At 40.6% G+C, this 24227-nt stretch overlaps 1 protein-coding gene across 1 annotated transcript in view; it reads left to right on the top strand.

Annotated features, from left to right (window-relative positions):
• The window catches only part of TSNARE1 (t-SNARE domain containing 1), a 306679-nt gene that overhangs the window by 123431 nt on the left and 159021 nt on the right, over positions 1 to 24227 (top strand). Inside the window, exon 8 of the mRNA XM_010584213.1 lies at positions 17892 to 18056. Coding sequence (XP_010582515.1) covers positions 17892 to 18056 — 165 coding nt within the window. The remainder of the gene's footprint in view (positions 1 to 17891; positions 18057 to 24227) is intronic.

Here is a 24227-nt window from a genome sequence, read left to right as displayed (position 1 = left end):
AGCAGGAAAGATGGAAGGGAGAATGCAAGTATTTCGGTGAGACTCATCTCATATGACTTCTTCATGGAAGTCATGTAGCCATTGTAGACATTGACAGGAAGACATTTTGCAAAAGGAGTGATGTGCTGCATTGCTCTATTCATTTCCCTGAGTTTCTACTGAAGAGCCAAGGAATGAGTGAGGTATTTCATGTTTATCCAACATCATTACATTTAACATCTTAGAGCTTTCTTTTGATATCCTCTGTTAATTCCCAGCATCACAGCAGGAAACAAATTAATCTCCTTGTTCCCTGGTGCAAATATTTGGTGATAAGGTTACTGATAAGCTCTAAATTAGCTTTCATAGTTTCTGAATGCAAAGTTATACATGAACTTCCTTACATACCATGGCAACTGGTTCCTCTTGGCAGGTTGCTCCACTGAGTATGATAAAGATGACTTTGGCTTCATTTCAGGATAAGTGATGTGACAAGACCACTTGTCTGCAAAATCTTTACCATCAGGAAAATTCCTTGCACTGTGATTCACTCATGCCATATGTGGGGGAATTAAATTCTGGGTGAGATGCATGAAGGAAACCCCACAGGAGAAGAAATGATTTGGCAGCTGATCCATAGAGCTCTTTCAGCCACCTCTAAAGAAAATGCTGTGATGCCAGTATCAGCTTCATTACACATCTGGGCTTGACTCATCTGAATAAAGAATAAAGAAACCCAAAGAAATAATTAAAGTTCATTATTGCATGTATATGAAATAGCATTATTAAAGTATCTACCTCACATTTATTTATATCCCTTCTTCCTGACAGAGCCTGACATGTTTCGCAAACACCACTGAATGATTATATATTCTTTGCCCAAAATCTGAGGATGTTGCTCTGCATTTTATTCATCACTTTTCAGTCAAAATTTATGTTCCTGCACAATCCGTACATTTTCTGAGATCTCTTTGTGTAGGTACATTACTCATGAGACCTACCAGGCATATTTAGAATAAATCGGGGTGGAAGGGCTCAAATTTCTTTCTGAGAAAGTCAACATTTTCTAAGGAGTGCCAGACTGGGCACTGCCACTGCATGACAGGGTGAGACTGGAGACGAAGAATACCACCATCATCACTAAAATCCAGTAGACATGTTTTGGTTAGCAGGATGGAGTTATCAATGATGACACTTATCCAGGACAACGGAACTAACATGACTTCTCTCCGAAAAATTGCTGGGACTTTAGGTGGTACCCAATGCTCAGCGCCTTTTGTAAAACTCAGCCAAATCTAGTTTCCTACAAAATTAAAGCAGTGTCAACATCCTTAGGAGACTTGTCCAGGACATACCTCAAGGGGTTGTCTCTTAGTTACGATCAGACTGGTCTCATCCCTTTCTGTTTGCCAAATGAGACCCAAAAATAAGTGAAAAAGGTATGGATTACATATGTGGCTTTGGCATATTAGCACAGCTGTGTTTGAGCTAAACAGCAGCAGGGGTAAAAGCATGGGTGGTGGAAGCAAATAGAAAATCTCCAGCAGAAAGGTAATGTAAACCCATCAGGGACTTTAAAACGCTGAGCCAGATCGATGCTCCTTTACTGTTGGAAAGTGTCACCTCCCTCAGCAGGCAGTGTCAGTGGTTCACAGAGCGCTTTCCGTGAAGAAAGTCAGTGTGCAGCCTAACGATTATGATAAAATATGCAGTGATATTATGGACTCAGTCAGCTTCCACAATTTGGTATGGAAAATGTATGTCCAACATTAACTGTGCCAATAATTTCCTCATTCAGTCCAATCTCAGATCGCTAGAGAGTTTAGTATTTGTCTGGAAAGAGAGTTTTTTCCAATGCTTTTCTTTTACCCATTTTTTTATCTCTATTACTAGAATCCCCTGTGGTAAGAAAGTTTCCTTTCCAGAAGGTAGACAGGATGTTGGTTTATCTTCAGAAATTACTGGCAAATATTTCTCCAGGAGAAGACAGAGAATTCTGTCTGTAAATGGGATTTGCTGCTCGACCACTGTGGACTTTACTCCCCAATAGTTGGCTTGTGTATAACTTAAGGAGCAACAACCGTAATGCATAGGCTTCCCTAATGGCTACACTGGTTTCAGAAAGATTCCCTGCCTTCCTTCTCCCATCCTTGCTTCTGAAATATGTCAGCACTACTGAGGGTTTAATTCCCTATGAGGAAGATCTGCAGATGGTCCTATCTCAGACCCTGTCTTACCTGAGTGGGAGATCTGTCCATTTTAGAAGCATCCCGGATCTGCCTTTGGCTTCCTTTCAATTCACATCTGTGCTTTCTTTCCTCTGTGTCCCACACTCCCCCTTTCCGAGCATCTTCTGTGTTCTTCATTCACTCTTGCTGGTCCTTGCTCTCTTTTTGATAAGTTGTCCCTCTTTCGCTGTCACTCTCTCTCCTTCTCCCCAATCTTGTGCTCATGCCATTCCCCTTTGTAGAAGTTTTGGCAAAGAATTGAGAGCGAAGAACGTTGAAGCCATTTCCTTGATATGTATACTCCTTTTATAGCATGTGATATGATCAGTTGCATTTCTGCCCATAACCATACTATTAATGTTGAATTTGTGCTTATTGACATAATGATACCTATTGTGAGACTAACAATATACATATGCTCCAGGAACAGCTAGGAAAACAAGATAAGAGTGTCTCAATGCCCAGGGGACATACACAGGGTGGAGAGTAATAGGGAATGTTATATATTTTGCTCATCAACAATTTTTCAGTGAAAGAGGATTTAAAAACCGCAGCACTTTTCAGCATATTAAGTAAGTGGTGCTGAAGCGAATTGGGGTTAGCTTGTGTAGTGACTCCTTTCTATGTTGTAGCAAACTACTTCTGACTGAAGCTTAGTTTATGAAGTTCCTCTCCTCAGTGGAGCCTGTGGAGGTCCAAAGTCTTCTTTGCAAATATGGCTCTCCATATTTGAAAATTTGAAGGGATATGAAACAGGGTTGATCCGGGATTGGGAGTTGGAATGGCAAAATGGTCTGTTTCTGCCTGGTTTCTACACTGTCCTTTAGGAGAACAGGGTAGCTTATTTGGAGAGAAGAGTAGCAACCTTCGTAACTCAAAAGTACAGTTGTATGTCATGCTAAAAAGTAACCAGCTGAAATGAAACAAACAGGTTCAGTACAAGTGTTTTGAATAAACAGTTAAATATCATAAAGCTGAATAGAGGTGGTAAATAACTTTTGAGGAGGCACCATAAGCTTCACTAGGATCAAAATTCAACCCTCAGCAACTAAATCCCAGGAACTATAACTCTGTTTTCTTGCTGATATTCTTTTTCCTGGTCAGAGTCCCTCCTTGTTGTAACATGAAAGCTCAGCCTGGAGCTTGGGAGAGAGGAAGGTGGAATTTGTGAGGAAGCCAACTTTAACACAGCAGCTTCCCCACTGCAGTACATCCCTCTTGGTCCATATTGGGCCTCCTTTGATTGATTTAAATTGACCTTCAGGCTTCTTCTTGCCTCTTGCTTTGTTCTGAGCACTAAATCCTGGAGAAGCAAAGACCTCTTGTCTGACCTCAGCACATTTCATGGATAATCTCTGTGTCTGTTCCGTAATGTCTTCAAAAGACACAGCACTGAGCATCCGCTTTCTCCTCTCTCCCCACCACTGGTTTGTTTCTAATGAAATATTTATTAAGAGAATGATATTTGCAGGCAGAGAAGGAGATAATTCATGCGAGCAATCAGCTCTGGGTTAACTGGAGAATGAAAATGTCTTGGACCATAGCAAAAACTCATAATCAAAGGGCTCCCCAGCTATCCATCAAACAATCAATTACTGTATCCATTAGTCCCCTTTCAGCACACATTAGAACAATTTACTAGACGTGCTAATGTTCGGGTCATTGCTCCTTAAGGATCAGCAAATAGCGGCGGGACCTATCAAAGTTTTGATGCAGTGTGATCTTATGCAGTGTGAATATATAGCTTAGATCACTTCATATCCTCATGGTATTATTAAGTCTATTAAGGACCTGGTCTATGAGGGAGGTGCTGGTTGCCTCCAGATCTCACCAGCTGGAGGAAACTTGTCAAAAGTAATTTGGCATTTCATACGGTTCAGCCTTCTGTGTGGTGAGATAGAAGGTCATTCTGTGTGAAACATGAATAAACAAACCACACTTCGGTAAAACAGTGGTGGTTTTGTCACTTCTTGGTTGTGCTGACCAGATATTTGCGAACATGTTTTCTACTCTTAAATGTGCCATGTATGGGAAAACAGGATTTCTCCATGAAGAGGGAATCCAGGCTGGTTCTATGGCACCACCCCAGATCTGTCTTGCCTCACTGTCCTCATCCAGTACTGGATAAATCTAGTGGGATCTCAAATCATGCATGCCAAAGGAATGTCTGTTAATTATTCCACAGTACAGATTTCTACCTCTGAAGGCAACAAGACTCTACAATCAGTTGAGAGAAATAGACACATCTTAGTGTACTCATCAGAGCTGAGTAGGATGAATTGTTCTCTAGGAAAAAAAAAAAAAAAAGCCCATGGGGTTTTTGGTGTTTTTTTTTTATTGTTTTCTTTTCTTTGTTCTTTTTTTCGATAGCATCCCTTGGCCACACCTGAGCATGTGAAGTGTAGGTCTCTACTTCTGAGCCTGACATTCAAGGCTCCCTTTATAGTCTACGACACAATCTCATGTTAAGTAGCTGTCAATCTTTTTAATCTGGAGGATACAGCTCTTATCTCCATTGATTTTATTGACCATGTCTCCGCTGAATATAATGGGAGTCTTAATAAGGAGCTTGGAGGTCAGTGCTTCCAGTATGGGTACGTAAAGCTTGGTGAGGTGGATTTTTGGCAGTTCAATTTGGCTCATGAATTCAAATGAAGATATCTACTGTGTAAACCTCTCAAATTAGTGTTAAGAGGGATCCCACTTACATGTCTATACCTCTAGTCATGAACCAGCATCTGCCTAATTTATCCCTCTTTCTCTGAATGGGACTCTTGATATCTGATGAGGCAAACTGGCATCTAACTTTAGAAACTCTGTTAACAGCATATAGCTCCTTGGCTCTATTAGCAGTTTATAGCTGCTTAAAAAGTCAGTGGAGAAAAGGCAAAAAAAATGAAGCAAGGACATAACTTTATTGAGTTTAACTACCCACTGGAGAACTCCTCTTCACTGTTTTGAGTAGACAGGGAGCAGAATGAAATAAATTCCCTGCAAACACCCTTCCTGTGGTTCACTGTGCTCCCTTTCTCCCCTAAACATTCGTGGCTCCTTGGACAGAGAGAGGGGACAGTGCCAATGGGGGTATGCCTGCACACATGCGTGCACCCATAGGTGTTAGTGAGGAGCGTCTTGTGCAGTGCAAAGTCTTAGGTTATGTGATGAAAAGCTCGTCTCCACACACACACAAAGGAGCACCGAGAAACAATATGTTACATACTAGAAAATAGTGTGCGCCGCTGCCTGCAAGTGTGCTGTATGACCTGGAGCAGCTCATTGCTGAGGCTGTAGATCCTGATTTCCAAAAGGAGTAAGTAAAAAAAAAAGAGAACATTTTGTGTAATAAGTAGTTATTTCATAAGGCATTATGAAGCTTGAGGTGTAATCTAGTCTTCAAAGGAATAGCAGAAAGCTGTCATCTTTCCACTGAGAGGATCCTATTCCAGCGTGGGTTTGGAGCCAGAGGTCTATTTTGGGGGGTGAAATATGATTTTAATTCAGTGAGTATGTACTAGCATTTCAGAATCAGTTCATTTTTCCTTTATTACTGTAGGAATAGAAAAAGTCCATATTTGAGTCCTCTGAGACTAGGTCGAATAGTTTGGAAAATTACCAGGAGGCAACCAATCAACCAACCAACCAAAGCCCCATACATCAGTTTTCAGAGCAGACTTTAACATGTGACAAAATTCCCCCTGTGTTTGGGTGAAAGTCTCCAACAGAAATGTATTTTTATGGCACAAGCAATGAAGTCCTGGAGTTTATGGCTTGGGAAGGGTATTGGTATATACAGAGAGAATAAAAAAGAATACGAACAGGGCAAGTAAAATAACATGAGGTATATAGTCTATAAACATCAGATGAGAAAATGAGGGAGCTAAATTAAGTAGTCTAGAAGAAAGTATCAATAGAGACATGATTACAGTCTATAAATACTTTCAAGGTGAAAATACAAATGAAGACCAGGTGAATTATTCACCATGTTAAATGATAGAAGTCAGAATGGCCTGATGTTAGGAAAGAAACATGTAGGTTAAGTGCTAAAGCTAATAAAAAACAGTTGTGTGGATGGTTAATGCCCCATCAGTTTGGAAAGTCAATAGCACAGTTAAAACATAAGTAAAATAAATAATAATAATAGTCCAATAAAAATGTGTGGTGGAAATTATCTGCATATTTATCTGTGGCCTCTCCTGCCTCTGACACAGTTAAGACATTGTCCTGATGTTAACTGGAAAAATGCACAGATTTTTGGACAATTTTGTTACATGTCCCGTTCTGGAAGCGCTGAGCTGAAAACCTTTCAGCATTTTTTAATCTTAATCCTTTCCCTGAATGTTTTATTTTGCAAACATTTTAGGTAGCTTTTCAATCCTCATGAAAGCCTTCATCAAGCCTGTATGCTAACCGTGCGGTATGGGACTGAACGCTTGAGCTAAAGAAAGGTTAGCATCTCTGTAAACGTATATCACAGAGACGGCATGGAGCACATGAGGATAATAAAGCTGGTCTGCATTGCTTTCCTTTGCTGGCACTTCCTATTTCTTGTCACTGTTTGGAAGGTTAAATTCACTTCGTCTTGCCCCATAAAGAACTCATACAGGATAAATTAGCAAACTGCCGAATTCTTCCTATTTCATTCTCCCTGGACAAACTAATTCAGAAACAAGATTTTGTTCCCTTTAACAGTGTTTACACTTCCCCTTTTTATTATTTCACTTCGCAGGCATTTTGGTCACAAATATGCATCTGTGACTAAATTTACCTAATATCTTTAGTTTCTCTTTCTTGAGACATTGTCTAGATCCGTATACCTGTATCATTACCCTTGAGGAAGAATATAATCTTTTTGCTGCTGTTCTTGTGGTTTTCTTTAAACCAGTAAATATCCTGACTTCACTTGACTTGAAATTCAAGTTGTCACTCTTCCTTTTTCTTGAGATTGAAGGTCATATCCTCCAGATAAAGTTTACTAGTTGTTAAATACTTCCAGTAAAACAGTGTCCTCTGATCCTTGTCACTCCTTGCTGTCACAGCACACAGAAACCAGGGCAAACATTAATTCCCTTCAATTAAACATTTTTTTTTTTAAGGTTATTTACAGATTGGGAGATTAGACTATGTTAGACAGGCACGATCGCTGGTCAGGAGAAAGAACCAGACTCATCCCCTCCTGCATGGATGTCTAGGACAGGTAGGAGGAATGGTCACTGGGAAAGTCTCCATTGACGTTTCTGGACTTTAGAGGGAGCACTCTTAGAGGGACAGCAGCCATTTCACCAATTTAGTTGAAAATATGATCTTTATTTCACTGAATGTATCACTTTATGAACAAATGCTACAGACCTTTTGATTGCAGAAGTCCCTGTCTAACTAGGCTCTGCTGTGCAGTACTCTGTCATAATTATACACTTAAGAATATACTACTAGAATCAAATGCTAATTTCCAAGTATCTTCCTTTTCTCCCAGCATTGCCAGTTGGATGATTGTGTCCCGTGAGCCGGAACACATCATGTTTGGAGGCAAAGTAAAAAAAAAAAAAACACAACCAAGTTTGGTACGAAGCATGGGGAGGTAATAAAAAGAATTTCTGTTTGTTAGTTTATACACTTGCAGCACACGCCTTATTAGCTCAAGAAGATATGTCACTAAGAGAGACCAAAGAACTTGCTCCCTAAGCAATTCTTGATTGCAGCACACAGAAACAGCAAGTAACATTGAAAAAAGCTGGTTGGTCTTGCTAAAGACCTATTTTGTTATCTAAGTTTAAGGAAAAGCCCCAAAAGACTGTTCTTTCCTGGCATTGGTTATTTTTTTGACCCAAGAGGAACAGCAGAACCTCTATAATAAGATGTGCTCTTCCAGATCCAGCTGAGCTGGCTGAAAACACAACCCACTCAGGCTATGTTGGGATTGTCTTCATGGCTTTCCTAGCAGGATGGGCTTTGTGATTGCTCCCAAGTCCATCTCTAGCAAAACCAGTGGAGAAACATCCGTCCTCCTGTTTTTCAGGTCACCTGCATGTATAACTGATGTGGGATAAGGAGCTTTCACAAAAACTAAGTGCCTGGATTTATCCTTCGTTAAATAATCTAAAAAGGGACCATAGAAAAAAGGCAGGCAAATCTTCAATTCTACCTGTTTTGGGAAGTAACCCAACATAATTACCCAGTCTGTGTTAACGATTACTTCCTCCATCATCTTCACGGTAGTTTTGCTTTCCTAAATCTCATTTTATTTGAGGTGCTTATGACAGCTTCAGTTCTGGTCAGTTTTAATCAAAAAGCTCAGTCTAACTAGATCTCCCTAGAGATAGAAAGTTTTCATCGAATATGTTGAAAAGAGAAGCTAGGGTGAGCCCTTTACGTGCTGTCTGGCCATGGTGAATGGGTTCGCCAGAGGTTGACCACAGATCATGTCACTGATCCCTGACAGCTTCTTGTATAGCAGTGCTGCTAGATAGTTCCAAATTGGATTTTCAATATTTTCATTTCGATTCAGTTGGTGTCTCTTGTTTCACTGCAGATGTCTGTCATTTTGTATCTTTTTAACATTTTTATTACATTTGTTTGTATTTTAATTAAAACCAAAAATGTCCTGAAGAAAAACAATTAAGGGTTTGTGTATAGTATCAGTGTAATACTTAACAAGCAGCTGCCTGCAATCAGGCTTGGATCAATAGGCTTTACTGTAGCAAATTTACAGGTAAATTAAAAAAAAAAAAAGAGGTTTACATGGCATCAAGGAAGTGTGAACTTTTGTTCCCTCTTCTCCCATCACTGCTGGGCACATGTGAAGGGTCTGTCAAAGGCACTTGCATGTTGAACTTCCCAACTTCTGGTTTTGATCCGTTTGGTTTCACTGCTGACACCATGCCATGCAGTGTGCGCTGCTGACTTCACACTTTGCTTGGAGTGCCTTCTTCAGATGGGACGAATCCTGACCTAGACTCCACGGACTTGGTTTTCTTTCTATTGAGAGGTTGTTTGCTCAGGTGGAGACACCACATGGGAGTCACCAGTTAATTACTCAGATGGACTCTGCCTGGCTCTGACTCTCTTGCTTAATCATTTTGAGTAAATCACTTTGACTTTATGTTTTCAGGTTACCTGCCCATGACAACCCCTGTGTTTTGTTCTGAGTTAGTGCTGAAAAAAATTTGCTGTGAAGTGGACCACAGGTCTGAGGATCCTTTGAGATAGAAGACAGACCATTTATGTCTTGATGCCTCATGTTGAAATCTGATGGATAATAGAAGGCTGCTGAGAAAAGCCTGTAAGTGAAAATAGGTTATGTTTTCCTGCAGAGGCACTGCTGTTGTCCCAGTGCACAGCTAGTCATTTCTGTGCTGCAGCTTCTTGCTGATTTCTCAGTACAATGTTGGTATTATTTGAGATGGGGCTTTTCTGTGGATGGTGCCAGAAGTGCTGGTGGGTTGAATGGGTGCTGTCCCATCCTGCCGCTCAAAGCTCAAGCCCCACTTTTCTCCTCCTCTCCCACAAAGGTGGACCCCACTCCCACAAAGAGGCAGGAACCTTGTCTTGTCTCCCCATCCCCATCCTCATTAACTGACCACCTACCCTGACAAGGCTCAGCAAAGCTCCTCCGGATAAGTGGCGAAAAGCTGCCTCTGATTTTTGTCCTGATTTGGGATCAAGCTTTTGGGCAGTAGCTGAGGTTTTGTGGACGTAGACAGTGCAGGGGCTGTAAAATGGGCAGATATTTTGTCGAGCAGTCACTAAATGAGAGTGTTCTTCAGTCCCAGGCTGTGAACATTTGCTTGGTCACTGAGCAGTCTGCTGAAACCCTGCCAAAGGCCAGCAACCAAAAGAGATTAAAAGATTGATGCCAAAGAGGTTTTGTGGAAGTCAACCATGTTTCTGAAAAAAAGTGGCTGAGCACTCCAAAAGCAAAATACAAAATACAAAAGCAGTCAATTTCTTGAAAGAAAAAAGACATACTTTTTATTTCCAGCATCTTCCTACTTTTCCGCTGCTCCACATTACAGCGTGGCACTGTGCCCCGACTAGGGGTTGTCTCTGCTGCAGGAAATCAAGCTGACTTTGGCTCTTGCCTCCACATGAACCCAGGAGAAAGACTTCTCACTTTTTTTTCTTGCACTAGATGGGTGTTAACGAGTGACTCATTCTCCTTCTTGTTTTGCCTTTCCAGCAGGAACGTGCTCACCAGCTGTGCGGCACGTACGTCAGGAGGCAGAGACAACGCGGTCCTTTCTAGACAGTCTTGATGTGTCTGTGAGCTCTCGCAAGCGTGGTCCATTTACACAAATGCTGGGTGCTTCAGATGTTCAGCGAGGGAGCTGTGAGCAGGGGAATTTTCTGCTTAGCATCAGGATCTAGTGACAACGTACAATACAGCTCTCAGACAGCAGTGCCAGCCAAAACATTGTGCCAGCAGCAGAGTTGTGCAGAGACAGAGAATTATGAGAATATAATTCAGACAGCTAGGAAAGGGCAGGAACAGCTTTAGGAATGCGATGCGTTGCTGTAAAAATACCAGTGAATGCTCTCTCCTTCATGACAATCTTAAAGGAATGTTTATCCACTTGCTTTGCATGTATAGAGATGCCACCTAAAGCTGGTGATAGCACAGGCAGTTGGCTTTGAGAAGGATGGGTGTAGGCATGTGCAATCAGATTTAAGTCATTCAGTGAAATGGGTTTGAAAAGGAAAGGATTTTAGATTACAGAGAGGGGAAATTTATACCTCTTTTCACTGTTGCTGTTTCATTTCGCTCACATCACCACAGGACCATATATTTGCATGGTAGATAAAGTTGCCAAATGAAGAGGAAAAAAAGGAGAAGAGCTGGAAATAGGAATAGGACAAACTGCCCCTTCCTTCCCTTATGGGGCATCTGTAAAAATTGTGCAGGGTAAAAATACATGACAAAATGTAGCCCTCACAATCAACTGAAGTTTGCCCTAGAAGCTGATGATCTCCATGAGCAAAATATCAGTTTCAACCCCACCATCTAAGCCTGGTAGGAAGGGCATTCCTCCTAAATTTGGTCTTCACCTTGGGGTGAAAATATGCTGTGCTTCTTAAAAGCACATTGGTTGTCAGAGAGCTAAACCTCAGGCCCCTGGCTTATTTTTTTTTCATCTACCACAGACATGTCATTTAATTCTCTCACCCTGAGTTCAGTAAGATCGACTCTGAACTAGAGCAGCCTTAGGTGATGAGGTCAGGATTGCTCAGAATGAATTTGGTGAAGTAATAAAGTCTTAAAGGAAAAATAAAGACGAAAAATCAGTAGGAGGTGTGAACTAGGTACTCTGTTACTAAGTCCCTTCTAGTTCCAGGAAACTAAATGGATTTTCTTAGTCTTCATGACTGCAGAGACTTGAACGATTAAATTTATAAATGCTGAAAAGCGAAGTAGCGAAATAGTTTCTGCTATTACATTTTCCCTAAAATTACTAATTTCTTGCAGATTCCGTAGCAGGAAGCTGGTAGAAATGGTGATTTTCTTGCTCGATTTCAGGTTTACATCATTCAAAAGTAAACAACTTGATCAAGAATGAAGACAGAAACACATGAGAGATTCTAGTTAATTTAAATAAAAATGCACTTCAACCCTTCCCTTTATGCTAATTTCCCCATACTGTTTTTTCTCATGCTACATTGGTGCAGGGTAATCAAATTTACATAACTTGAAGAAAATGCTGAATGGATTTCTGTATTTGCCCATGTTAGTGGTGCATGCAGGAAAGATTGAAAATATTCTACTTAAAAGTTGTCCTTGTTACGGTAGTTTTAAAGGCACCCATGTTTGAGTGAAAAGGAAGAGCAAGCAATGGTTAATTTGTGATTGCCGTAAGATAACAGAGCTCAGATTACCAATCACTGCTCTGATCTTCTCTGTGAAAGATAATGCAAAGTTGTAATATCACTATTTCACTCCTCTAAAAGATTTAGAAGTCCCAGGCTGCTTGTTCTTTGCCTGCCTGAGGCCTTTCTACCTGTAATTGCTTTGGGCTTTTGCTTGGCGAGATACAGCTCTAAATCTCATTGAGTCTGCAAGGTTAGTTGTTTTGGAAGCATGGTTTGAGAAAGATCATCTAATCCGATTTATCTGTCTTCTTAACCTAGCTGTACATTGTCGATAGGCAGGCCAAACTGGCTGCTCCATGCCATTTTTGTCCTGGACAGCTTGCAGTGCCAACATGCTATTAAAAATGTGTCAGGCACAGGCAGGCAGCATAACTACAGCAGTATTCTGCACAGTGGCCCTCCATGTAAAGTATTTTATTGATCTTTAATGCAGGCACTCCGGCCTCATTATTCTACATGCAATAAAACGTGAATCTCTAAGCTTGGATGCTAGTGAGAATAGGATATCCTCATAAAGTGTAGGCTGGCTGTTTATATGTCTATACATACTATAAAGCAAGAGATAAACATCTCTGCATTTGCATTTTGTTTGAAAGCCAGAGCCAAAATGTTACCCAAGGAGATGTGATAGTTTGTGGGAGGTGTGTTGATTACTGCTTGAGCTGGCCGTATCCCTGCTAGAGGTGGAGAAGGCTTCTGGAGATTGGAGAAGAGGGAGCAGCCTTCCTTGCTTTACTACCTGAGTCATGTAAGACCTCTAAAATACTCTATTTTCATGGTTGCAGAAGATTTCCTTGGAACAAGCTGCAGTATGCAGTACAAAATTAGCTTATGTGAGTGAGACTTCTTTTACCTGTGCTCATATAAATTGGGAGGTAACAATGAATTTGTGAACCGTGCTGTGCATATCAAAGACGGTCTCAAGTGTCTTACAGCCAAGTGATGACGAGGACAGCTCTAACGGCTTGAAATGTGCATGCGAGTGCAGAAGTAGTCAGAAAAGAAGGAACTTGTGTTCCTTCTTAGTCTCCAGAATTAGGTTTTCAGTCCAGTTAGGAGATCCACCTTCCCCACTTTGACGGTACCAATGGCTCCGTGGCATCCATCCTAAGATACTCCGTTTGTATCCTCTTCTCATGTTTTCACACACGGTCAGAAATGAAACCCTCCTCTCCAGGACACGACTCCTGGCTGAAGTTGGAGTGGATGGAGATGGTGTAGAAAGGGGTTCACATTGTCTAATTTCAGGCACTGAGCTCACGTAAGTCTCCTTTTCAACTGCCTTCACACCAAAGTTAAAGGTAGAAGTGCGTGAATGTCTTCCTCAGCCCTTCCTCCTCCTGTCCCAGTAGTATGTCATTCATCTGGTGGAGAGAGTCTGTAAATCCAGCTCCACTAAATCTTAATTATTTACATCAACTTTTACAGTTCTTTTTGGAGAGACTGTGAGAGGCTCATCTTATTGCAGGTGACATTGGGCACCTTAATTATCTGACTTGTAACTAACCTGAGCTGGAGGAAGTGTATGTGTGTGTCTCCCTCTTTCTCTCTGTCGTATAATTTTTCTCTATATCTTCAGGTTTTGATGAGGTGTGGAAAAGAAATTTTCCTTTGAAATCACTAAACATTTCACTGGTAGTAAGAGCCATTTCTCATCCATCTCCAGTCAACAGTTTGTGTCTTTAATTTCTGATAAGGGAACAACCTTGTAATGAGCAATCAGAAATGGCATCGTTAAAGTTAGAGATGTAAAAGGGAGCTACAGGACTGACACGGCACCAGCACACATCTTGCTGCTACAGGAGATTCCCTAAATCTCTGAAGATAAACCGTGAAGGCTTGTTGATGTTCTATTATGTTTCTGCTTCTGGGTGGAATAAAGACCTTATGGGAACTAGAAGAGAGGTCATTTCAGTCCCTTGCCTGGTGATTTTTTGTGACATGGGTTGTAAGACTTGTGATATTGCTGTGTACAGGGAGAAGAATTTGTGTGTGTTAATGCTCCTTTTCTGTCCCTTCTAATATACAAATGGGGAGTGAGGCAGGCACAGGGCTGCGAGGGGGTCATCTCTGGAGGGGTCTCAGACATGCAACTTCTGATGCAAAGATTTTACTGCTGGTAAAGTACAGATACTGGCAGAAGTTGCCACCATCCAGATAAAACCTTTTTTTATTTTATTTTTTTTTCTCCTTTTCTCTACCGGCAGCTGTGTATAGCATCTCCCCATTGGTAGAATAAATCTGATAAAAAAGTGTAGTTGTAAGCAGCAACGATTTTATCCTAGTGAAAAGATCTTATCCAACAGAAAAAATGTTGTGCCTGGGCATAATTTTTCAGATGTGATGAATAACAGCATAGTATGACCCTCAGTCCTAAGAATTTAATTTTAAAACAACTACTGAGCATATCAGATATAGTCAACTTTTTCTCTCCTATCTTTTTTTTCACAGGCAGACTTTGGTTTATAGATACATCTTGACAAAAATCTGCCATAGGCAAATTTCAACAAAAGAACAACTTCAAACACATCCAATTAACAATTTATGAAAGGGAATCCAACAGAAAATTACACAGAGATTCACAGGGCATAAAATTTGGCACTAAATCAAATTTAGTGTGGAAATGCCTGTATAGGGAGTTATGGCCCCTTCCAGTGCATTGTCAAAAGGAACTTTATCTGTGGAGGCTCAGAGAGTGCCCTCCATCGTATCTTTTCTTGCTATAAATAAAATATTTTGTCAGACATGGCAATGAACACAACTCAAAGGGAACAGAGACAACTGATAAACCAAGCTATAAGCAGTTTTCAGTCAGAAGTATTAAAAGTCATTAGATTTCTTCACACTTTTGAATCTAGGATTTGTTCGCTTTATCACAGAAATGAGGGGCTCTGTATCATCAACAAACACAAAATCACTTTTAATTTGTTAGCACAGCCAGCCACCATACATACCCTGATAGCAGGTCATGGTGACTATATTTAAGGTTACTATGGAGCCATTTTTATGTCTGGAAGGCAATTTCACCCCCCCGCATCCTGTTGTTTCCTGATTTACTCACTCATTCAGCAGCCGTGGTTTGATTTTCTCAAAAGATGTTAAGGATAAAAACTCATGTAATTGCCTTCAGCAGCTCTGAAATTAACTTAAGCCACTACTTTGTTTAGAGAAAAACATCTGTGTCTAGACCATTATCTATTTAAACACAGGAATAGCCGGCTTTTGTAAGAGATGACTGAGCAGCATCACCTGCATTGCACTATCTATCTGGATTATTTGGGGGGGCAAGTTACTTACAGATACCAGGACCAACAAGTGGGGATTACTAATAGAGTTGACGCAGGCCAAGATCAAGCATATTTGTGATACAGCTGTGGTATTACATGGACTAATATAATTTGGAAAGTTGGTTGCTGTATTGCCAGCTCTCCTGTTAATCCTGTGCTTCCACATCAGAAGAGAAAACATTTGAAAACTTGTGAATTTATTATCTTCCAATTGAAATGCGTATCTGCGTAGGAAAGCATGGCTTTAAGTGGCCATTCATGTGCCAGGTCCGTGGCACAGTGTCCTTGCTGTGACCGTAGTACAAGAATTTCATTAGATCGCTGTTTTCCTGTGTCTTCAGAGGGCAGACGCTTGGGCTCTTCCAGCCTACTTAGCGTTGTGCAGTATAACTGCCTCTGCATGTCACAGTTAGGCCACTGGTGAAGATGAGAGGACACCTCTGTCACTATAAATGAGGCATTAGAATACTCCAAGGGTTTTTTTCTTGAGTCCATTAATACATGCTTTTGGCACTGAAACACTCTACCAGGTAAGTTAGTGTCCAAGGCACGTAATAATTAGTGAATAAAACACCCCCAGAGTATCTTAATCCTATTAAAATGTGTCTTTTAAAGTGTAAATGAATTTTTAACCTAATTTTAAATGATTATTTTCTTCCTGTAACACACCCTTTCTCTGTAGATAACAGATCCCAGGGAAGCAGAAGGTGAAACAAAGTATGACATTAATGTCAAAGTTTTTAATAATTCTGTTTATATTTTTTAAAGATACTTCATTTTTTGCTGCCGATTTTTCTGTATGCCTCTGCTTCTTCCATCACCCCGCTCCCTTCATCACATTGTATAATTTTCCTTGTCTGCAGCTAGATGATGGTGATAATAATAATGAATTAATTTTGTAAGGCAAAGTCTAGGTTTATGCAACTGCAAAAATTCTTTAGTTTCTAAATGCAGAAATTATACACTTTTTAAAGAATTAAAGAAGTGTTAAAGCGTTAAATAAGCATTTCCAGATGCTTGATATTCTTCAAAATCTAACCAGCTAGAGTGTCTAAATGTGATTGCAAGAGTTAAATATTACCCATTTTCTCTACACCTCCTTCACAGTTCCTCCAAGGCAGATCTCTAAGCAAAAAAACAAGAAGTAAAACACATTATAAGTGACTTTTTTTTTCTCATTCCCCTGCCTCCCTCATGCATACTTGGTTAGGCTTCTCATTCTGGCTGTTGTGATTTGGCATTGTTTCCACTGCAACTTCCAGCTCAGTCCTCCTAGTCCTTCCAGTTCTCCAGTCCTTCTGTGCCCTTCCAGCCACTGCCAATGGCCTTGCTTCTTAGTCACCCTGTGGGAATTCAGGGCATTACAGATCTTTAAAAACAGCCACAGCAAGACAGCAAAGGCCTTTATTTCTCAGGCAGAAATCATTGAAAAGCCTCAGGGTTTGTGCTTCAGATAAGCCCAGATTCAGAGAACTGAACGTCCCCCTGAATTCTTGTGCTTGTTTTCTCCTGTAGCTTTCAGAGACTTTGGGGACACTTAGGTCAAGAATGTGCTGTAGCGACTGCCATTTCTTCTTTCAGAAGCACTTGGATTGCTTTTTTATTGTAAGTTTTGATTAGGAGTCAAAGCTCAGCTCGAGGCCAGTTTAAAGGACCACGTGCATTGTTTGAAGTGAAATACTCATGCGGTTGTAGGATTGGAGTCTTCAGCAGTGCCTGTTAGTTTAGAACTTCAGCGTAGCCTCCTGATTCTCCAAACCAACCTTGTGTCAGTTCATTCTCGGAGCCCAGTCTAGGCTGAACCGAACATCTCTATGGGCACAGAAGCTATAGGCTGGAAGGAGAAGACCCTGTTAAGCCTCTGCCCCTGCCTGCAGTGTAGATGCAGCTGGATCATGAACAGGCTCTTAAAATCTGGATCTGAATACAAGCACAGCTCCCAAAGGCAGTATGAATATTTAGCTACCTAGAAAATGGTATCTGATCTGTCAGCAAGATCAGATACACTCTATAGAATGAATACAGTGTAACTGTGAGTAGCACAAACTGATGACTCTGAAGTCACATTACTACAATAATTTTCCCTTTTTTTAGCTGTATTTAGTTTATCTCTAAAGCAGACAAGGTAGGATCCTTTGTTATGTTGAATGTTGCAAGTTGGATCATAAAGTCTTCAAGACAAATGCATAGGCTTTATGTCTGCCTGAGAAAGTATCTAATTCCAGAAGAATTTGCAGGAAAATCAACAAGGGAAATGTGTAATTTTTTCAGATGCATGTAAATGTTTTGTTCTGCCAGAACTGTTGGAAAATTGAATTTGGTTGCTGCGGCTCAAATGTAGCTCCGGAGATCTGGCTTCAGGTCCTAACACTTCTTTCAAGACTCGATATGTTTCCTTTCATGTAGCTTACTCTTCACCTTTTCACCACTGTTTACGTGATCTATTGTATTAATATTTTCTTTTCCCATAAGAAGGCTGTTTAAAACTGGACAACATTTACACTCCCTTTGATTTCTTTCCATTCTCCCATCTCAGCAGAGCCCGAGGGCCCCCTTCTCTGACCTACCTGATGATGAGAAGATCTTTAACGGAGGAGATGGCATGTGGCAGAACCAGAGCCAGGATCAAGCCTTGCTCTCAGAAATCACAGAAGAGGACCTGGAGGCCATCCGTCAGCGGGAAGAGGCCATTCAGCAGATTGAGGTCAGTAACTTTCTCCATTCGTGGGCTTGTGAGCTGGAAGTGCAGATCCCTTGTGTTGTGCGTTGCTCAACATGATGAAGGAAATGCTGATTTACATTCCTGCCAGTACAGTATCACTAGAAGTGGGAGAGATTATCAAGTGTTTCTAAAAATGGAAATCAGTGGCAGAAGGAAGAATTAGAAATCCATATGACCTGTAATGAAAGAACAAGAATCAATTAATTCTCATGGGCTAATGTTTGGGGTTTATTTTTTTCAGTGAGTCTTCCATAACAGAGTTGGTAGCGAGATAGTTTAATTGAGCTTGGTTCTGCAGCAAAACAACTTTCTTGGTGCATGCAAACTTAAAGCTGGAATTTGTCACAGACAGAAAATATTCAGCTTTACCACTAGAGAGAATAATAGGTAGATGAAAGGAAATAACTTGTTAACTTTTTCAAATAATTCAATATTTTTGCTTTATCAAAGTATTTGAATGTTCTTAATGTAGTTAAAAGAAGACATACTATTTTTATTCCCTTTTTTTTAGAAGTGCTATAAATAAAATATGAAAAAAAGGAACAAAAAGAGGTCTGAATAAGTTAAACATCCCACATTTTTCTTTTTCTACTTCTCTTTTTATGCTTTTGGGAAACTCTTGTTACTCAAATTTAAGCAATAAATGAGTAAAACCAAAACATTTTAAATCTTTCTAATTTGTATGCTTTACAGGCCTAAACTCAAGATGAAGCAAAAAAAGAGGGCTTCAGAATAATCAGAACATTTAATTAAGGACTATACTTTGTCCTTTAATTGGATTCAGCTAATTTTATCAGAATAGATTTTTGTTGTAGTATAGCAGGAATTGTGATTAAGTTAACAGTGCAAAAAGGGGACAAATGTTCCCGCTGTAGACTGGTGCTTTGAGGCTTTGACCTCTGTTTGCAAACAGTGATAGCTACATATGATTCAACACTGTAAGTAAGAAATTTTGATATTTTTACGGGAGTTGGTTGAGGTTACTGTATGTCTAATTTCTGTTACGGTTTGCTGAATAGAGATGATAGAGCTTTGTGGACTTGCGTGCATTATGAGGGACAAAATTCTTAAAGAATATTCTCACACTGTGTATCCTTGGGTGTGAATTGTCCTTTCACGCTTGAGGAATGTCTTTGCGTCCACCAGGACAAACTCTAGGAAACTTTGTTACAAGAAAATGTGTATTTTGGGATGTTCCTGCAGTTTGATGTTCAAGAAGGATGGTAGCAAAGGCATTTCTGAAATGGTGTTGTGGACACAAAGGATATTGTTGCGATCCTTTTGTTTGAAATATAGTCACTGCCTTTTTCTTTCCTTCTTTATGTTGTCCCCTGTCCTCCCCGGAAAAAGAACACGTTTAGTGTTTTCCCCTTTGGCAGTGGAGAATGATAAACCCCAAGCCAGCCTCAAGCACGCCAACTTTGGAAAATAAAGAGATTTAGTCACGTCTCCTTAGAGAGATCTTTATTTTGCTGGTTAAATCCTATTTCTGTGCCACATATCTCTGCATCACGCCACACTGGAGCACATGGCCATGGTGGGGTAATTCAGGCAAGTTAAGTGAATCCAGTCCCAGCCCTACATAACTTCGAAATAAATACAACACTCACGTATCATGCAGGTTGCGTATCTATTGATTTGGTAGATCCTGTAAACCGTTCTGCCTAATATAAATTTACCTCGGAATAACTTATTTAACTTCTGCAGTTACTTATTCAACTTAAGCAGTTAATGTTGTTCAGCCTTCTGCTTCCCAAGAATGTGTGCACTTTCTTTTTACCTGTTTGTTCCCTGTCTCCTGCATCCATTTTGCTTTGCTATCCGAGATCCATGTTCAGCCTGTAAGGAGGACTGCATTCCACAAGCATTATTTCAAATGTAGCTTTAACATTTCTCCTCAGGAGAAAAACATTTAGGACCAATAGTATTTTATTTAACATCTCTTTTGAAAGAAATATAATGAAAATGAAATGGATTTTTGGACTGCATCATACTTCTCCCCAGCTGCATTTGAATAAGCAGATGGTGCTTTTAAATCATCATTTTCACTGGGTTTTGTTTTTCTGTTTGTTGACCCACTTGAACATATTTCTTGTGAAAGGACTCATCTTCCACATTAAAACTTCCCTGATTTCATTAGAAGTTGTGGGTATACAGAGAAGGGACTCACTGAGCTCATAGTCACCCTTACAACTTTTTTCCAGTATGTTTTCAAAACCACAAAGTAACCAAGAACGTTAAAAGGAAACATTATTCCTAACTGTCAAACACAACTAATAAACTAAATTTATTGCCAAATTGACGTACAGCATTTGTTCTCCTTTGCTCTTTGGGGACCAGAATGAAGAATAGAGCTGTGCAAAACTTATCTTATGCAAGTAGATTGATCTTGCTGGGATTTTTACGTTTCTGCATACCTAGGACCAGAAACATGTAGATCTTAAGCAGCACAGAACATCGTATCTTCTGGGCCACACTGATTAGTACACAACTTTGGAGAAGCTCATGGTGCTGGTACCAGTAATGGGCCCTTTTTTTTAAGAGACATTGAATTTTCCCTTTTTGCAAGAACAGATATAAAACCTTTTTATTGCTAAAGAAATGAGGAAATAAATTCTTCTCCTGTCTTGTGTCCTGAAAAACAGATATAAAATTGTGCCCATAATAGACATCTTCTTAATGTTCCAATGACTCTTTCCCACTTGTGTGTTTTCCACATCTCCAGAATCTCTTCAGAGGTTCAGGTTAATGGGACATTGTTCTCTGTCATGAACATCCCTTGAGGCACTTTTCAGCGTTCACAGTTTCCACCTAGAAAGATAACAGCCATGTCAAAAGTTCAGCTGGCTGTTCATTTTATTTAAATGTGCTTCTTTTGCTATTGCTTGCAGATTAAAAATAGAGAAGTCTGCAAGGGAGATGTCTCGCCAAAACCTTACATTTTGGATAAAGATCTTTATTACTTGGAAATGTCAAAATCTGGTAGGACACAGGAGCCTTGACACAAGTGTTATTTCTTAAAATATTGCTTTGAACTGTTATATAAAACCTATTTTAACTTGAACTGTATTGGCAGTGAATAATAGATGCCATAACAACTTTATATATAGCACTGTAAAATGTGCCATCAGAAATACATGAGCTGAACTGTAATGTGCATTGTCAGTGCTCAGTGCTGGCACAAGCTCTGTCATAGCAAATATATATAATTTAGCATCCCGTGCCTTTCATTGGCACCTGTGGTCATGTGAAAAATGGAAGGAGATAAAACTTTGGGAAGAAATGGATAACCATTGAATGGAGAACTTCAGAATTTCATCTGCTGACTGGAAAGACCTAAAAAAGAAGATGCTAAATGCCATATTGATTCAGAAAGCCTCCAGTGATCCACCCCGTGCAGACAGCTTCTCCAGAGGTGATGAGAAAGGAAGATGAGACAAACCCCTCCCAGACCCTACCACCATTTCCTTGGAGTCACCACCAGCCCATCCCATCTCCTCCACAATCCTCTTTCCTTTCTTATAGCAGTCTTCCATCCCACTCCTGTGCCTCGCGGGCTGCTAACACAGCAGTGGGTGTTCTCCTACCATGAAGAGTGGGGAATAACTGAGACAGAAGTAGACCAGGGAAAGGGCGGATTTGGAGAGCAGGGCTTACTCCTGGTATCAGGAACGGTTGTCCCTGAAACAGCAAGGCTCACTTCATCTATCCTGACTTCCCTACACCCCTTTTTCTGTCTACCCCCACAGGAGGAGCAGCAGCAATGAGAGCTCAGTCCATAGAAGTAGGCAGCTGCCCATTTTGGCCAAACCTGACACTACCAGGACTAACCACATCACCTCTCAACCCTGAAAACCAGCAGATGCCAGTCAGTTTATACAGATAATTGCAGTTACCAAACATTGCAAACTGGAGACCATCCGTTACAGATTCCTGTGCAGCCATGGAGAGTCCCCCAGTGGAAGGGTGCTGGGAAAGCATTTGGAGAAACTAGTTCGTCTACTCTGCCATCAATTCCTTATGTGCCCTGGGCACTGATCGTACTGATCTTAAGTCACTTACCTATAAAACAAGACTGAAAGCTTCATCCTACATCTCAGAGGGAATTGGGAGAATAAGTTGTTTAGCATGTTCCTTCCTCATTTCGGTCAGAAGACACAGTAAATAGCAAGAAGGATCCACCCTGTTCCCTGGGGTTATTTCCACAGATTTCTATTTCTTTCTTTTTGTATTTATGCAGAACTCAGGCATTATTGGCTGAAGTGAGAAGGTGGACAGTTTTCTCCAGTAATATATGGTCATCAGAGCATGACAGCCAATGCTGCCTGGTGATGCTTTGCTAAACTTTGGCAAGTGAATATATAGCAAGAATACCTCTGTCCAATTTCTAATCATCAGTTGAATATATCCTGAAGAAAGCAAAACACATCAACAGAGCTTCATTTTAGCTGATGCTTCTCTTGGCAAAAAAAGAAGAGTTGGACAGGGTGTGGCAACAGGCGTCAGGGAATTGCTTTTATTTTTAGGAAAGGTAGTTCTCTTTGGGTCGGTGTTGAGAAATGTTGATGTTCATTCCCTATCTGTTTTGAAGTGATAATGCCAGCCTCCATGCCTGTCAGTCAAGCATTTATAAGCAGATAGGAAATGAAATACAATAAAAATAAAACAAAAAAAAGCCCCACAGAGTCTGTCAGAGTGTGTTTGTTAGTTCAAACATGTTCCTAGTTCACTCATTACTGCGTATCATTTCTTGCTGAGGGGTATTTTCAGTAAAATGTCTCACTGATGCTAGCAGTTTAGAAGGTTTAATGCAAGCTATTTTATATTTTTCATCAGCTTCAATAGTCCAGAGTTTTGACTTATGAGGGCTCTGCCTGCCTCTTCACAGCGACTTTTCAACTCAGAGTAATGTATAAATAACACGATATCATGACAAGCACCGTAAGTGAGAGATCTGGTGCTGCGTGAGTGTCAGACAGCACTCTTTTCATGGCAGCATGGTGGAGCCTAATTATCATGAGTGGCAGAGCTGCCTGCGAGGTTGACATGGCCATCCCTGGGACTCAATATTGAGTTGTTCCCCAAAGAATCCGCTCAAGTATTTTGGCCAGTCTAATTTAAAATGACCTGAGCTGTAGGACTGCCACCATTTATTTCAGGAGACTATTTCACGGTCCAGCAGGCTTCAGTGCTGATGAAATGCTTCCCTCTGTTCTTGCTAAAGATCCCTTTCTCATTCTCAGCTCTTTACACCTAGCGAAACTCTGCTGGACCCTGCAAATAATTCTTCTTCCCCTTTGGCCTTTAAACTCCTCAAATGCTAACAGTTATCCTCCTCTTCACAAGTCAGTCTCCCTTGCTTTTCAGTCACTTCAGTACTTTATTCTCAATAATTTCCCATTTGTTAGTTCCTTTCTCCTACAGCAGCAGACCGTATACAGAATCTTGGTGTTGTACCAAAGCTGAACAGAAGAAATGTGTAAAAAGCCCCATGGATTCAATTCAGAGGTTACAAGTGCTGATGGAAAATTTCTAGATAATTTCTACACTAGTAAATTACCGAGGACACTAGAACTGACTCATTAAACTTCTAAATTGTTAGAGCACACCCTGGCACACTTTTGACCCAGATTAGCCAGTGCTTGCCTAAATATTGACACAGTTTGAGAGTTAACATGTTCTCCATAAGCAGTTTCGATGCAGCCACCCTGTTCAGAGGGTAAGGGGACTTAATGATGTGGATGCAATGAAGTGCCTACCTGCACTTTCAGTGTCTGAGAACAGGCATCTTCCATGTCCGTGTACAGCTGCAGCCCTATTGATTTGATGATTTGATCACAAAAATTTCCTTTATTCTTCACTGACATTTAGGGAAGAGGAGGAGTAAGGTGAATTAAGGGTAAATTCTGGGGAAACTGTGCAAGCCGGAGGGCAAAATAAGTGATATGTGAAAATAACAGCTGGCCTCTTTGAAAATGTGGAGAAGCCTTAGCAAGTACTGAGAACAAAAAGCAGTCTGTCCCAGCAGACTCATGCAGTGACTGTTTTCATTGCATATTGATTCGCCCGTGCCTCCCCTCTCTGTCCCCTTGTGGCCTCCACAACTTACGCATTGCTCCAAACCGCAATTATCTGCCTTCACGTCAAAACCCT

This window comes from Haliaeetus leucocephalus, unplaced genomic scaffold, assembly GCF_000737465.1.
Source record: "Haliaeetus leucocephalus isolate CR32 unplaced genomic scaffold, Haliaeetus_leucocephalus-4.0 Scaffold953, whole genome shotgun sequence".
NCBI lineage: Eukaryota > Metazoa > Chordata > Aves > Accipitriformes > Accipitridae > Haliaeetus > Haliaeetus leucocephalus.
The sequence above is the reverse complement of the archived record's forward strand: the minus strand, read 5'-3'. Positions and strand labels throughout refer to the sequence as shown.